This window comes from Cheilinus undulatus, linkage group 10 (genome assembly GCF_018320785.1).
Source record: "Cheilinus undulatus linkage group 10, ASM1832078v1, whole genome shotgun sequence".
Lineage (NCBI taxonomy): Eukaryota > Metazoa > Chordata > Actinopteri > Labriformes > Labridae > Cheilinus > Cheilinus undulatus.
Genome location: NC_054874.1, coordinates 32,291,735 through 32,309,451, shown reverse-complemented (window position 1 = coordinate 32,309,451; position 17,717 = coordinate 32,291,735). Strand labels below are relative to the sequence as shown.

General features: G+C 38.3%; 1 protein-coding gene across 2 annotated transcripts in view; it reads right to left on the bottom strand.

The window, feature by feature from the left end:
• Positions 1-469: 469 nt before the first annotated feature.
• The window catches only part of mid2 (midline 2), a 165,225-nt gene continuing 147,977 nt past the window's right edge, over positions 470-17,717 (bottom strand). For both annotated transcript variants that reach the window (XM_041797602.1, XM_041797603.1), the window contains 2 exons: positions 6,537-6,744; positions 470-6,182 (listed from right to left, as the gene is read on the bottom strand). In XM_041797602.1, coding sequence (XP_041653536.1) covers positions 5,759-6,182; positions 6,537-6,744 — 632 coding nt within the window. In that variant the 3' untranslated portion in view covers positions 470-5,758. The remainder of the gene's footprint in view (positions 6,183-6,536; positions 6,745-17,717) is intronic.

Sequence of the window (17,717 nt, the reverse complement as noted above, 5' to 3'; positions counted from 1 at the left end):
AATGAAGTTGTCTCTCATCTGTTCTTGAAAACCAAATTCACATTGCCAGACAGGTTCTATTTAAGTAATTTTTTTATTCAACAAGCCTAGCAGAATAATCAGGCCTGGGAGTGGCTAGTGAAATTTCCACAAAATGTGGATATTCACAGTTAAATCCTGATTTAACAAGGGGGCAATTACTTTTCACATAGGGTCAGGTTTGGACTTCTTTTAGCCATAATAAATGAATTGTATCTTAAAAGCTGTATTTTGTATTTACTTGAGTTATTTTGTCTACCACTAATATTAGTTTGATGATCTGGAACATGTGAGTGAGACATGTATGAATAAGATAAGAAATCAGAAAGGGGGTCAAGTGTTATGCCTACCGCCATGATATTTGCACTTGTGCACAAACAAGTAAAGAAAACATACGATTATTCAAAGATGAAGACAATAGTAAAAGAATCATGACTAAAACACTTTTGGGATCAGACTTTTAATTGGACTTAAATTCACATAAATAACATTGGTTCATATATATTTTGTATATTATACAACTTTATATAATATATATTTCCCCATATGATTTACATTCCTCTCTGGCTAAAAGTAGTTTTCATATCTATGGATACAGAAAGCCTTGCATGAACGCAACGCTGCTCTTTTTGTGCTGTTTATCAAGGTCCAAAAGCCAAAAGGAGAGGAGAATTTTTCTCTTGAGATGTAAAAAATATTTCCCAGGTTACACAAACAGAAAAAGCAAAAACAAAGAATCTACTGCATTTTCTCTAGGGTATTACACTGCACTACAAGGAGTGGGAAGCTACTGAAAATCATTCACTGTACTGTATATATTTACCTGTATTGACTGGTGACACAAAGAAAGAGCACTGCAAACTATCTGATATGCATGGCAATGAACATTTTCTGTCTGAGTGTTCTTGTCATGGTTATTTTTTTCTACGTGAAAAAAAGAAAAGAAAAGGAGAATATGTATTGACACAAGATAAGAAGCCCCATCTTGAAGATAAGAAGAGTTATGAACCTGCAGCAAGGTCACATAATCATGCAGTGACCCAGCCAAGCACACTTGCACAGATGGGTTGAGCTTGTCAGCCTGGATCACGAATCAACACACATGGCTTTGAGTCTGTGACCGACATTATTCAGCAAGATGGGTAGATATCTAAGTCAGGTAAAAATACCTCCTCTTTCTGTGTTACAGCAGACTAGCAGGGTATTTCTGTTATATGTATAGCGTTCCAGAAACCAGTGCCATCAAACAGACTGGGAGGCCATGCTAAGGAAGGTTTTCAAACATTTTCAGAAGCTCAAGAATTTTTCATCTCTGAATCTCTGCTTTCACCCTGTAACAGTAAAGTCTAGCAAAAGACTGAACTCAATGTGATCTGGTCAAGTATGAGTGTATTTTCTAAGTGAGGCAAATCAAAGCCTGTAAAATCACATGACATTTAACACGAAGGCCCACGTAAAACAAATTTTTAAAAAATTGCATTTTAAGTTTTTTTTATGTAACAGAAAACTGTGTTATCAGAGTGTGTGTCCACAGCCATAATTCTTTATACAAAGCCAATGTGTGTTTTTGTTGCAGTACTAAAAAAAGAGATCAATTTTAAAGAAAAGCTTCACCAATCAAAATGAAGAATGGGTAGGACTTCTGATATCAGCCTTGTTAACAACAATGGTCTAGAAGAAATTAATCTGACTCATCTTAACATTTTTTTTTTAATTCTTTTACATTGGTTTGATGTTTTATTGGTGATGTTTTCTTGAACAGAAGAAAATATTAAGCTCACAGAGCTGTTTAAAAATGACCCAAGGATACTGCCAAAGATATCAGAAATCAACTTCAGCAACAATAAGAGCTGGTGTGAAGTGGTCTGAAACTGAGGTTGTGAATGTTACAGTGCAAAAGTAGCAGCTGTGGACACAGGCTCTTAGCAAGGCCAAATTTCAGTAAAGAAAAACAAAAACCATATATCTGAAGAAAAAGCTTGTGTTAGACTTTGAGCTGGCTATGAAAGGTTTAAAAGGTTTTAGTTTTTCTTTGTCATTGATGTCTGCTGCTGCAGTGTAGGTGTCAGAGGAACCCATTAACAACAAACAAGAGTAAAATAGCACGTTCTTCAACTTTTCCATGCAAAAATGCTCAATTAATGATACATTTGACTGCCGAAAGAAAGCTGAATGGAATTCCTTTGTCAAAAATACAATTAGTAAAATGATAAGGTGTACCTTTTGGTCCACAGGGGTCTCCAAACGACACACCAATAGTTTCTCACGGGACCTTTAAGTTTCAAAACAACAACAATAAAAATCAATCTGTGCTATTGGGTTGTGTGGGCATGTCTGTTAAAAAGGGGCTGGGAATATACCCATAATCCTTCAGTGCATCAGCAAGCCCCCAGTTTGGCTCTGAACCTAAAGTGAGAAAAAACTTTCCACCAGTCCACATCATTGATCCATTGAAACATGTCATTCTTATGGCATCACGTTTACGACTAATGTGTTTAGAGACCAGTATCTTTTTCGCTTTACATGGACTTTCAGCACATTCCATGATGGTGTAAAGAAATGGTAAAAGGGTGGGAATTTTTCATGAACAAAAGAGTATGTACAATATCTGCCTTTTATGAACCCTTTCACGCTACACGCATCTTTGAACATCAGTGACACATATTTGATTGTCTGAACCAGAACTGCTACCTGAATATCAAACCAGAGGAAATGCCACCAACTACAAACAAAACAAAACAAACCATGAACTGGGTTATCTGGCAGCTTTTTGAAAGTGACAGAATTAGAGGTCAACTTTGCTGTTAAACAATGTAAATGTATGTGATGAAATACTTGATATGGAGAGCTATTTAAATCATCTATTGACCAGGGCGGGGTCCTATAATGTTTCATGCATTAATCACCACAAGGCCAGCCTAAACAAAACATGACAATGTGTCTATGTGTGTGCATGTGCATGTTTGTGTGCATGTGTTAACAAATCACGGAGAAAAACACAATCATGCCATGACATTGTAACAGACAGCAAGTTAAAGTATTAGCTCCCTCCTTCCCTGAATTGTCGACAACAGAGTGAGCTTTTTTCTCAATAAACAGCTATTACTTTATCTTTAGTTGATCATCATAAAAGTCGCATAACATCATATCCCTTTACTAAACAAGATAAAATTACTATATGCTATGAAAAAGGGCAGCAGGGAGAGAAAGTCACTAATTGTGTCCAAAGCACAGTGAATATATATATTTAACTTTACAGCAGGGGCTTCTTTTTTATTACAAAGTGCTTTTAGTGAAGAGTTTCCAAAATAAATGGAAAAAAAAAGTTTTTAACAGTGTTTATTGCAATACATTTTCAATGGTCAGTAATCAGCATCCATGGCTTCATGACCATAATTCATGTTCTTAATATAAGTTGAAAGAAATGGAAATGGAGATTTTAATATTATGGCCATCTCTATAATGGCCTGTGCCCACTAATGACTTCTTTGCACTGGTAACCACAGTTGGAGAGCACTTCTCACCAAGGTTTATAGTTTCAAAGTAAGAAACTTCAACATCTCTTGGTAGCAACTGTATGGTCTGTTTAAATGCTCTAAATTCTTCAGTTTTGCAATTAAAAAAAATCACCAAGAACACATTAAAACAATGTAAGGGAACTGTCCTCACATTAGCATGAGCTCTGGACCTGGAGTATTGCATCAAAAAGACTAGTAAGATTAGTTTTTTCTTTGCCACTATTGTTGACAGAGATAATATCAGAAGCCCCACCCCTTCTTTATTTTGATTGGCCAGCTAGGGAAAAGTGACATTGAACTGCACTTTTCACCCAGGGGGATGGGAGCAGAGCAACAGAAATCAGCTGATGTCAGGGGGAGTAGAAAATGCTAAAAAAAAAAAAAAAAAAAAAAGGCTCCCACTACAATAACCTGCCAGCTAAATAACAGTGTTAGTGAGCACAGACCCTCACTATCTCAGAGCTTGTGTCAAAAATGGAGTTTTTACCCTAGCAGTGGTCTTTCTAAGACAAAAACTATAACGTCCAGCTTTTTCAGTGTCCAGAGTTCTCTGAGGAATATTTGAGTGCTGATATAAGAGGATAAAATGTTTAATTTTGCACTCATCAGCACATAAATGTGCTAGAATAAGAATGATATTAAAATAACATTTTGATTCTGTTTTACTGCATTTAAAAAAAAATCAATTTAACACATTTACAAAATAAAATGGAGTACACTGTTGCACTTACCAGTCAAAATCAAGAAGGGGTGGGACATCTGAGATCAGCTTTTTCAACAATATCAGTGGATGAGAAACGAACCTGATATAATTTATATCATAGTTGCTGTAAATCCTTTTGTTTTCTTGGCAACATTTTCTTGAATTAAGGAAGATATTAAGTATTGTAGTATTAAGCATTTCAAAAAGACCTAAGGATACCGCCAAGGTAAGCAGCAGTGAACTTTTGTAACATAGCAAAAATAAACTCTGCTGAGAAGTGCTCTGAAACGTAGGTAAGGGCACTGCCAGTTCTAAAAACGCCATCTATGGACACAGGTCCTTACTCACTGGGGGGAAATAGTAGTTATTAAAAGTGCATCGTCAATATATTGAGATTATTACTACAAGTAAAACATTTTTCATAAATAACACATTTCTATCTTTCTTAGAGATTTATTCATTTCCAATAAATCTCTAATCATACATGTCTAGAGGTCACATGATGCTCTGGTCTTGTAATTATCTGCAAGCAACATTAGCAGTTCCTGAAACTTGTAGCTAGGACCCGCCAGAATGAACAGGACTGCTGCGTCAAATCTACGACAAAGATCATTAATAAGACTTAAGCAACAAAGAGCTGCTGAGGCTACAACATATGAACAGTGACAAAGGATGATTTTTAATTTGTCCTGTTGTGATGTGCCTACAGCTAGCATGTGTTTGCTTTAGCAAAATGATGGTTTGAACAACAAGACTAAATCTGTTTTGGATGTATCTGTAGTTAGCCTGATGTTTACATCAATGAAGAGTGGAGCATGTGAAGAAGAAGAGACAGCTAGTTTGGCTGTAATAAAACTTGGAAAGTGATCCACCTTAAAATAACTTTTAAGTTCTGAAGGTTACAGACTAAAAGGAAACCTTTGATTTTGTGCTATGCAAGGCCAGACTGACAGAGACATTTTTAAGGTTACAGAAAGCATAACATTAGTGAGAGATGGTTATAAATGTCAGTCGTCTTTGGATTTATCACAATACTTTTTGCTGCGACTGTAACTTGCTTTGACTTTTCATATTTCACTGATCAGATATCACTTTATCTCACTGTTCAAATGTTGTAGCTTCAAACTGAAAATCGACAACAACATTGCCATTGGACTTTCACCCAAAGGGTCAAATTAAAACATAACTACATCAAAATGGAAGACCTAGAATGGTAAATAAAACCAGCCCTGCCCTAAGTGACTCCAGAGCATCATATGAGTTTCAGGTTTGCTGACATTTACAGTCAAGAGCCCTCTGTCCCATTTACTAGTGAAGTTGTAAAGCATTGGATGCTACAAACTAAAAGGACTGACATTTTTCAAGACTGGTGTGCATATCTCCAACACTGTCTAAATCCGTAAGAAAGAAACTGGTCCACTCTTAATGCAGAGCAGAGAGCAGAACTTGGTCACACTGTCCATGTCTTTCAGTCTTCAGGGTCTGATTGGACTCCTTTCTGCTATTATCTGGACCTTCCTCAGTGGCAGGTCTTCATCCCCGTCAAGTATGGCGAGTCTTGTCGACACAGGCCCATCTGCTGCTGCTGCTGCTCTTGAAGATCTGTGGCCACGCCGTCAACAAAGTCGGGCACAGGTAGCCCTGTGAGAATCATGACCGACTTGTTCCAGATCATGAAAGTAGGTACAACGGGCAGGAGGAAGGAGATTTCAAAGGTGTGGATATGCTGGGAGTTCATCGCGTCGTGGAAGGACAGCGAGTTGTTGTCATAGTCCAGCAGGACACCCAGCCGCCTCAGCTGCAGGCTCGCCTCCACCAGCATCTCCTTGCCGTCATGGCGTACCATGAAGTTGTTGTTACAGCGTGAGAATACCCATGAGGATGAGTTCTTGCCGCTCCATTCGTTTTTGGGGGCTGATTTGTAAGCCACGCCGATGGCATACCTGCAGGGGAGGAACATTTTGGGATGCATTAGTCATCAGAACGTAGTGTCCTCCTTAATGACTACATTTTAACAGCAAAGCTTCCTCATGTTGAGGACGCACAGGATAGGCATGGCCCCTTTGGGTCTTTCCTACATGAAGAGGTCTACTTCAGAGCCAATTAGTGAACAGAATATAAATAGGAAGAGAGTACACACACTGTGTGGTGGGAACGTGTCTGTTGTGTGTTTGAGTTTGCATAACAGCCTAGTTTTAAACTCCCTACAGAAAGATATTTTGGTTTAGAGAGCCTCCTTGCAGGCTTATATAATGTATTGCCTGTATTGTATTGCATGTACTGCGAATGATTCCTACCATGTAGATGCTCCTAGTAGCACCTCCCAGTAATGGCACCCACTGTCAATGAAGACATTCCCCGCAGCGCCGTAGGAGCCCGTGCCACTGAAACGCTCCGGGGTGTGGCTCTTCTTCAGCGAGCTCTCATCTTTCTCCATGGTCAGACAGTCATTGGACAGACGCAGCTTCTTGTGGGCTGTCTTTGGGTCCAACTTGAAGGGTTGACCTGAAAGATGTAGAATTTCACGTTATAAAGAAGCTTTTATGGCGTTTTGGTAGCCAATAGAGCATACTGTGATTGTTATGATTACAATATTGCCATTCTGGGAAAAATCACTTTCATGCTCATTTTAATCTTTTTTGTAGGGATGCATATTATCAGCGCGATATCTGTTTAGGGAGATACTGGCTTATTAATTGTCAATAAAACAATCTAAAGAAGGCATTGCAGGATGGAACCTAATTTCATTCGCTAGTCTCAGCTCAAGGATAGATTTCATTAAAATGAGTTTATTACCCAGATTGTTTTATTTGTTTCCAACATTACCCATAGGGGTCAGCAAGAAACAATTTTAGAAATGGGACAAGATGTTGTCAAGGTATATAGCAAGCTAAAAGACCTAGAACCCATCTCAAATCTCTACAACTGGCCAAAGAAAAAGGGGGTTGGGGTCTAACCTTCTCTAAAAGATAGTTATTTGTAGCACAAATGAAAGCTATGGTTTGCTGGTGTAATCCATCATATAATTCCCAATGGGAAATATTGAAGAGGGGCCCTTTCCCATTCCCATACAGGCAATATCAGCAGATAACAAGCTGTTCTCAGATTTTCCCCTCATGATGTCATGTGGGGAGTTAGCACCGCCCCCAGGTTCGGTTGGCCCTCCCCACTTGGAAGAAAGTTCCGCCCTCCTCTCCTGATCCTCCTCTCAGCTGCCAGATGAGAGTAGGATCAGGAGTGCCACATCCATTTCCTGAGAGGGGCGGAGTCAGACAGCTCAGTAACATTTAAAGTCACAGACACAGAAACAGCTTGTTCCGAGCAGGGCTGAAATAGAGGGGTTTTAGACATACAAAAATCCAATACTGGAGTGTTTTTTCAGCAACAAACTTCACAGGCATGTTTTGGGGACCTCTGAGGCCAATATAAACTTGTCTTAAAGGGGTAAAATATGTGACCTTTAACACTGAATGAACATGTTAGATTCAAGGAATGGACAGCTAAAGGGATAACAACTGTATAAAACATAATGAAAGAGGCTAACCAGCTTAGCTTTGAATGAAAAAAGAAAAAAATATGTTAGAAAAAAAGACATTTATTGATACCTCCACATCTGAAACTACATTAATATAATAATGAGAAAGTTACCTCTTGCAAATACATATCTGATAGAGCTGTTTAAATAAGCATACTGTTCAGATCCAGGATGTACAATAATTTCATTTTTATATAAAGTCTGTTACACCTTTAATCACATTCAACTTCAAACATCAGAACCAATGGGAGAGAGAAAGAGAGACAATCAGAGGAAGAATGGTCAATAATATGGAGATATCAATGGAAATGTACGAGCTCACATAACTGGAGGAAATTTAGTTGGCAAATGGGATAAGGTACTTTATTGCACAGTCTCGGGAGTGTCTTTATGGCAGTAATTCCCCTGCATGTTGGAGAAAATGTGGAAATAAAACAGCAAACCACTACCATGTAGTTTGGGACTGCACTGTTATTGAGGACTGGAAAGGGGTGTGAAATTACATTTAGTTATAAGACCTTGTATCTGGTTTATATATACCTCAAGATTCTGTGTTTTAAGGACTGAAACTTTAGGTCTGAACTACAACAAGATATCAATATCAATATGTGCAACATTTAATTTGTAAATGTCGGCATATTGGATAAAAGCAAAAAACTTAACATAGTTAATCCTGTTATGGATAGGTTTGGGGTCTTTTCTCTTTCTCACTTTTCTTTTCCCCTGAAACTATGAGCTGGTATTAAACAGAGATGCAGCAGCTGTGTGTAAATATATTGTCGGGTAAAGCCTGGGAAATAAAGACTACAAATCCCAGCGACACGGCTCGGTGTTGGGAGACATCACTTCCGGTCTGTGTGTTTGAAAACTGGTTGATTGTGAAATTGGGGACACCTGTACAGAGCAGCGGGGATTCGTATAGCTGCAGAGCCACGATAGAGACGCCGTAAAGGACTACTTCACTCTTACATCTGATGGACAAACAGGTGAAGTTGTGTAGTTCAGCCCGCACCGCGCTCGCCTAGCTGCATGAGTCTAGCCCGCATGGTTTTAAACCTGCACCACCGTGTCAAACATCTCTCCACCACCAACACAACAAAACCTGAACAGAACCAACCAGACGGGGCTGGAAGCTCATGGAAGCCAAAGACTGTGCTTGTCGGGTAACTGAGGAAGGATGCCATGGTCGAGGTCGAGGACGCCAGGTACACACAGCTGCCATTTATTCACCTCTGGTTTACTGCTCAGCTCTTGGTTTTGTTTTCACATTTGGATGCAGTGACCGCAACTCCGTTAACTGGGGTTGTCTAAGTTGCATTCATAACAATCCCTTCTTTTTTTTTTTTTTTTTTTTTCCAAAAATAGCCTTTTCGTTGTGACTTTATGTTGAAAGTCAGGTGTAAATAGGTGACTGTCACTGCATATATAAATAAAATTCAGATACATAGAAGCTCAGATTATCTTGTCTAAGCTTGTGTTTTGGTTTTATGTTTGTGTATCTTGTTATATCCTGAATCTATCACAATCTATTTAACTTTTTTACTCCTAAATATGTTTTCTGGCAACTTTGTGTTCAAGATGACTCAAATTAAGAAAATTTGGGCCAATGATATCATGGGAACTTATAGCAAAGGAGTGGAGGAAATTAGAGCAGGATTTGAGGTCAGAGCAGCAGTAAAAAGAAGAAAATAAATACAAAGTTTGTTGGGAAGTGCTTGCAGAGGAATCACATGGAGACAGAAGAGGAGAATGTTTGAAATACAAGGACGAGAGTCGAAACTTCAAAGCCTCTCAGAGCCTTTGGTGAAAACATTTCATAACAGCAGAGGAAGCCACCCGGCATCCTCCTTTGTGCCTGCCATCACACAGACTTGGAAATTAGCTGAAGGAAATAGCCTTCACTTCCACTGCAGTAGGTAGCGGACGAGGCTATTCACTGGAAATGCTGCTATCCGGTTGCAACAATTCAATTTGCAGTGACACCAGTAATTTGGGTGTAATGGGTGGAAAATTGAGAGGGTGAAACTAGGTGAGTGGCAGAGAGGAGTTCAGGAGTGAGCAGAAGTTGAGGGGATGATGTGAGGCTGAGGATTTGTGCATGCATGTGGCTTCATGGAGGTCAGCCTTGTCCCTTCCAGACCTGACATTTAACTCTGACACCTCTCATCTCATCTCTCAGCCTCCCGAGCCTCCCACAGCTTAATGAGCGACACAATGAGGACCTCCTCCCCTCCCTCTATCTGTCCTCTCCTTCATCTCTCTTCCTCCTTTCTCTCCTTCTCATCCTCCATATCCTCTCTCCTCTCTTGCACACTTCCCTCCAATAATCCGCATGGTGAGTGTGTGTTACTGCGAGTGGATATGAGACGACGAGGCCAATGTGCTGCTGGCAGCCAATTACATTAATGCGCTCTTCTTTGAACTGCTTATCGCTGCCAGCGCAGCCATTTCCAAACACTGGGGCTCTGTCATGCCTTTCCAGGGGATGACTCCTGAGAGCCCCAGCTGGGCCTGAGGTTGGGGAAGGGGAGACACACGTGACCGTAGAGGACAGCAGACATGAACACAGAGCAGCAACTTCATCCTACACACAGGCAGACATACAGTTTGAGGCCAAGTGGAAATGTTTTCAAGCAACGCCAGCAGGATACTTCTTAATGGGTAAAGTCATGCATAATAAGCTTCAGTCTGAATTGTGACTCTACTATGTGAGAATAAATGGGTATGTACATGCTGGATGGCTGGCTGGATGCTCAAAATGAAACTGGATTTGGGGGTCTGTGGAAAATTGGAAATTGTAACAGAAGTATTTTTTAACATGCTTTTTAAATGCTGTAGTACAGGCAGGCTGGAAATACAACATGCTCCTAAATGTCACACAAATGCATCCTTTTCTGCAGCTGCACCTCACTTTACCTTACTTTACTTCAGTGCATTTATTTGTTGTCTTTAATTACATTTGAAAAATATTAATCTTGAATGTGAGCTTTAGCAATGTTAGCTAAATTGTAGCTACCTAAGCAACTTGGATAACTTAAGAATAAAGAAAACAAAAATCCAAAAATCTGTACTGTCTCAATTTCTCCTCTAGCTGTTATGTTTGCCTTTATCTTGTGTTTCTTTTTTCAGACTGCTGATAGTAGATGTTTTTTTTTCCCTAATATGTTTTGACTTTCTTCTGTAGTCTTCCTGTGAAGCGGCAACTGACCACTGTGACGTGTCCTTATCTGCCATTCTTTGCCAGATAAGGACACATCATAGCGGTAGGCCAAGTAAAAAAGGAAATATGATCATTTAAATTTGATATAAAAACTAGTGTGACCCATTTGGGACAGTGGACCATGCTTTACAGGACTGTTACTGCTATTTTTTTTTCACAATTTTAGCATATTGTAATTTCTTTTTAAAAAAGACAATATGTCGTTTTAAATAATTTTTAAAAATCCATTTTGTGGGGTGTTGTGTTTTTGAAGGCCCTATATCTGTTACAATAAATTAAACTTAATTTTTTTTTTTTTTAAGTTTTATAAAGTTTGAATTTTATAAAGTTGAGGTAGTAGCAAAAAAGATTATACCAAACATGAGCATGGTATACATTTGTCAGTGGTTTGAGAAAATGGTAAAATAGCCAGTGGACCTCTAAGGGTTAAGGAGAGAAAGACTTTCATGAAGTGATGGTAACTGTCAAGATGGAGTTCAAGCCAACATTATAGCAATCAATGACTACAAGAGTGGAGAAAATGCATGAGGAAAGAGCAGCAGAATTGAAAGTTGATTATCAGCTTGCTATGAGGTCTGTGTCCAATAAATATTTGTAAATTATAGGTTACTTGCTCATAAGGTAATGGCATACTTTAACAATGTAAACGTGGAAATGCTCGTTTTAATTACACTATTGTGTTTATTCATTCATAAATAAAGACAGTACACATCAAGGGCATGTAAATGTGCAAGATTGTAGCTAAAGGAATCAAATCTGAGATCAACATATCACCAAGAAGACCAATCTAAAGCTGGAAAGCGTTTTTAGCTGGTCATGAAACAGACTGCAATTAGTAGCCTAATGATGCCTCTGTATGACCAACAAAAGCAAACCAGACAAGATCGAGAAGATAGATTATTTTCATAGAACAAGTGCCAAAACAAACCCAAATACATGAGCTAAACCGTTAAAAGTATATGTAATAAAATATTTACAAGATATTTTTTCCAAATTAATTTCAAAGCACACAAATGCGCTACATAACACTACTAGGTAAAAACCTAGTATATGGCCGAGTGCAACTATCTGGGATGCCTGTTGAAATGCATGACTGAATTGTGGGTTCTGGCAGAGTAATTTTTTTTCTTTATCATTATTCTGTTATTATTATTATTATTACTTGCCTAATTTATTGCAAGTGGTTACTTATATTTATATAGCTTCATTTTCTCCTCTCTCTCTCTGTGGGGATGAAGCTCTGAGCAACACGCCGATACACCTGACAAGCCAACTGTAATGATTGGAAACTCATGCCAAAACAGATTGGAGTAGAGCGAAAACAACTATTCTGTCACAGAAAGCTTTCAGTGCTGCTCTCTGTGCTTGTTTAATAAAGAAATGTCCAGTTCAGACAAAACCGCTGCTGCGGCTAAGTCCAAGCTAATCACTTCACTAGCAGGCCTTGTATATAACCACCCCTTTCCCCTGTAACTATCACATACTCTTGCTGAAGCAGGTCGGCAGAAGAGTGAAAGCATCTTTCCCAACATGAAAAGATTTTAGGTTTGTTTTAATTCTTTATTTCAGCCATTAACTACTGCTTTCAGTACATCTAAACCGCATCCATAGTGCAACTCTGTATGTCTGGCTCTATTCACCGCATTGGAGGCAGCCATCACCGACAGCTTTCAGAACAACCAAACCTAACTCTGTATGGTATGACTCTGAAAGTAGCATCACTCAGTCAGTCATTCAGTCAGATATAGAGAGAGCCATCTGTAGGGCTGACCTCAGTGGTCAGCCAAAAACAAGTATGGCCCATTACTAAATAGGGTGCCATACAACCCAACACTCCCCTTCATAATGCCAGGATCTGTATTATAAAACAACAGAACAGAATAACACGCCCCTCTGAATATTAAACACTGGATTATACTAAACACTGGATTTCTTAGCAGAGTTTGTGATTAGCCTGCTTCCATTCTGTAATACACACGATTAAAGATGCTTCCAACAGTGTGCAGAGGTGATAGCTGCTCTGTGTTTGAATGCATTGTCGCTGACTGGAACATCTTTAATGGAAATTTGCAGAACATAAAAATGAAAGAGTATCAGGAAAATAAAAGAGGCTAGAAATAAAAGGGGATACCACTGAGGGAGTATTTATAAAAAGCAATTTAATTCTGGCTTAATTTCACTCAGCTCTTGTTGAAATACTTGCAGTGGGATTGAATCTTGGTAAGTGACTTTATTTCAATTCAGTCAATTTCACTCATGCTTCTTTTTTTCCCCTTTATGCAGAGGGATAGATTGAGCTTAGTCTGTAATGAGAGGGAATGAAAGAAAGAGCACCATTTAACTGCATAACTAAACAATTACTGCAGTAGAAACAGGAGCATCAGGGACATTGGGAGCTCTCGGAGGTCTTATACAACCCTGTTTTTTTTAAAAACACAGATTTAAACCTCTGTTCAACATGACTCTTTCTTTGTCGTTTAATTGCATGACTGCACACCAGTTGGCTTGTACATGACTGATCTGTATGTAATGTGGTGTGTACTTCAACAGCGCTGACCGGCTAAAACAAGGATTATTCCGGTGAGATTACACATGCATCAATCATGTAACATGGCTGGAGACACCTAGTACACAACAGGAATATGACAAGCCTTGAAAGTATTTTACAACGACCATTTTTATCCTCTTTTTCTCAGCTTTAAAAGAAATGTCATCCTGTAGTGACGAGCAAAGACAGACAGCACAAACCAATCTTTTTCAGCATCACCCTCTAATGAACTCACTATGCAGAGTCTTCAGAGACCAGAACTAGAAAATAATTTTCACTGGGGCTCCTCTGTCTGCTTTTAAATTCTCTGTGATTAAGACGCCATTTTTGGAAAAGAGGTTTATGTAAGAAACTAACTGCATGTCAAAGTTGTTTTTTAATGCAACCAGTCACCATGAGTTTGATCGGTTTAGTGTGAAATATATTAATTTATTAAAACTCCGCTGTTGCCTTTGTGATGCTTGTCCTTGGCCAACATGTACACACAAAGTTACTGGACTTTATTCTATGTAACCTTTATTTAAATCTTAAAAATCATCGCAGACACAAAAATGTACAATTTAAACAAACCAATCAAAGTTGATACTAGGTTAAAACAACTGCACAATAATGAAATGGTTTGAGATTATCATCTGAATTTGTCTGACATAAACAAAAGCTTTCAATCTTCATGATGTATTGTTAAGATACAACTGTTAACAATGCCCCTGTGCCAGAGACCAACTAACTTTGTTATCCCTGCATCCTGTAACAGGATGCAGGGATGAGTGTTATAAGGATATGAATCTGAGAGCAGCGCTGATAAAAAGAGAGTAGAGATTTATGTGTGGAAGCAGCAGCATGTTTGTAGACAATATCACCATAATCAAGCACAGGCATAGGAATAGCCTCAACTATACTATTTCTACATTTGGGAGGAAGATTAGATTTTTTTCTGCACAGAGATTTGAATTTGCCAGAAAGGTTTTCAGTATGGTGTTCAACTATCAATGAATCATCCAGCCATGTACAGAGATATTTATACACATTTTGAATACTGCTACCATTGAGTGTGGATAACTGTAGGCTGCTAGAATCACCATTGTGTAGCTTTGGAGAAGATTTAAATTTGGGTTTGTTGGCATAAAGAAAAGTTTTGGACCAATAAAAGGAACACCAAAAGCAGCAAGCTGTTCTGAATCAGTTAAGAAATTTAAAATAGCATTATCAGCATATAGATAAAAATAACAGTCTGATGAAAAGGGAACAAAATGTTTTAGATGGATATTAAATAAAATAGGACCCTGAAGTGATCCTTAAGGGACAAAAATTAAATTAGGAACTAATGTATTTTTCAATTTTTTAACCACTTGTAAAACATTAAGTATCTCTTTTCCTTATTTTACCTCATAAATTTAAATAAGACTTTTTTTTTTTTAATTTGGAGACTGCACAGTGATCATCAACTGGTGGCCTGGGGGCCACATCAGGCCCCCCATATCTTCCTATGCGGCCCACAGAACATGATCAAATTTAGAAAATATGCACAGGAAAATTTTTGATTTTTGTTGTGTTATTGGTACCTTTTTTTTTTTTTTTTTTTAAACAAACTCACTACAATTTTAAAACAACTTCAAAAACAGTTGAGATTGATACAGGGAAATACAATGCATGTTAAACACATATTTTTCAGTCCATTCATGAAAACAAATGTTTTCTATGTCAACTTTCAGCTTCAAGCATTTTGGTAGTGCAATTTTCCTGTTTGGGTTTCTCACATATCACTATCAGCGTGAGACCCAGAAAGAAGTTTCACAATATACAGTTATGAAAAATCGATAAAACTGTGTGCTTCATGTCTGTGCAATGAATGGCACTGTTGCCTCACAATAATGGGGCTCATGGTTAGAATCCCTGTGGGACACGGCCTTTCTGTGTGGAGTTCACATGTTCTTCCCATACATGTGCAGGTTCTGTCTGGGTACTCTGGTACCTCCCACAGTCAAACGACATACTCGTAAGGTCAGTTGGTGATTCTATATTGCCCGTAGGTGCGAGTCCAAGCAATAATATTTGTCTTTCTCTTAATGCCATCCTTATGATTGACTGGCGACCAGTCCAGTATTTGACCCTGAATGAGATAAGCGGTATAGATAATAATGAATGCATTTAAATTGTCTACAGCTGTATTGATTTTAATCTAATTGCGAGGAATATTTACATCTCTACTTAGTACTGCTTGCTAGGACTGTGCTCAAAAAATAGTTATGGCACATGCTCTTGGCTGTTAGAGATTAAACAGCAGTTTTTAAAATGCATATCCCCTATCAAGCAGTTAACAAAAAAAGCGAACAAGTGGCAGCAGATGAAAAACTGTATCAAGCAGAACATGCTTCAGATCAAAACAAATTAACTGTTAACATGAAAGAGAAAGTCTATTAACAGCCAACAAGACAGAAAGCATACATACTGGATTATTTGTGGTTTTCTTCAAACATCAGACATTCAGAGTTGGACATGAGTAATGCAACACACAAACTGCTCAAAAATAAGGTACAATACTGCAGCAACACCAGGCAAATTAGCGGTTAGCAACAACAGCTGGGCTTGCTACACCAGTGTGGTTTGTGCTGCACCTAACCAGAAATGAATAATGGTATAAAGTCAAAATTTCACTCAGCTTCTAAACAGGATCTGACAATCACAATGCACAATTATATACTTTATTGTAAAGACTTAAACTGTACAGTGTAGCTGATAATGAAGGCTTCAGGCAGCTGCTTATTGAGTTTGAGAGATGCAGTTTAATCCCCACATTACAGAACCTGTGATGCCTAAGTTTTATGCAGATGTACAGGTTAAACCAAAAAATTATTATAACATAAAAAATGTATAAAACAGCAACAGAGAAAACACAGAGGGCCATTTCAAGTGCAAAAAGCTGAATAACCTTGTAGTTGCATTTATTAATAGCTCAGTGATTATAAATAGATTTTTAATGTGCAAATTAGATCTGTGAAGACCTAAATTTAAGTGTTTTGCAGTGTAAAAACGATGCCATTGCTGTTGTCCTAATCCAATAAAGAACAGTTAGCTCTTGTGAATTCTGTGTATGTTTATACGAAATGCTTGTTATCCTAAAGGAATTTGTTTTGCAATACGCATTGTATCGAGCTGTAGGTTGAGGGAAATACCCAGCCCTACCACTTACCATGCCTCAACTATCAAGTTGTAACTTCCATTTGAGCTGCAATGACAGGCAATTGAGGCTCAAATCTTTGAAATCTAAAATATTTCTTGTGGAATGTCTAGCTTTGACATAAAATGGTACATTGAAACAGGACGTCAGTGCTGCACAAACAAGCTTCAGTGCCGTCAGATCAGTTGGAAGTTTAATGCCTTCAGCTCAGATGGCGAGATATAAAAAGGCTGAGACAAAGCTGACACAAAGTCACCAATACAACACCACATACATGTGGAAAGCTATGGATTTTAGTGCTAAAGGAAATACGTGCTGTTTTTCTCTATCTTACCTAAAATTGTTTCAGCTAATCCCTTGAAAAGACCAAAGCTGACAATACACCAGCGATCTCCTTATACTTAAGTGACTCTTACCTGGCTGTTGAGCTCAGCCTGAAGCACAGTTCCATATCTTTATACTTCCGGTGGTATTATTTTCTAAAAAAACCCTGCATTTTTGTCTGTTATCAGCTATGAAACAGTATCATTTAAGAACTAATGGCTCTATTTAATACAAACTAATGACAAAATAACAAATTATAACATTATATATAATTAGTAACATTATTAAAAATAATGTCATGGTTGTTAACAGTAAAAATAACTAAAAGCTAATGTAAATAATTTCACTATTTCCTAATGATGATTGTTTTACAGTGCTGATTAGCTAGTACATTTCCTGAAATAACTGGGCATTGTACTACTGCTTACTTCAGGGGCTGCCTGTCGCTTGAGGCCTGTCATCAGAGATGCATGCTGGGTAAATATTATAGCAGGCCCTTGAACAGTTAGCAAAGAGGAACATGTACCTCTGGGGAACCTTGCCATGTGATATTCTCAGCCTGGACGTTTGCTGCTAACTTAACACAGGCACATGGATCTGAGAATTATACACACAAACCAACACACAATTCTGGGTGCTTGCTGGTTTTCTGAGTCGTGCTCACACTATGGAG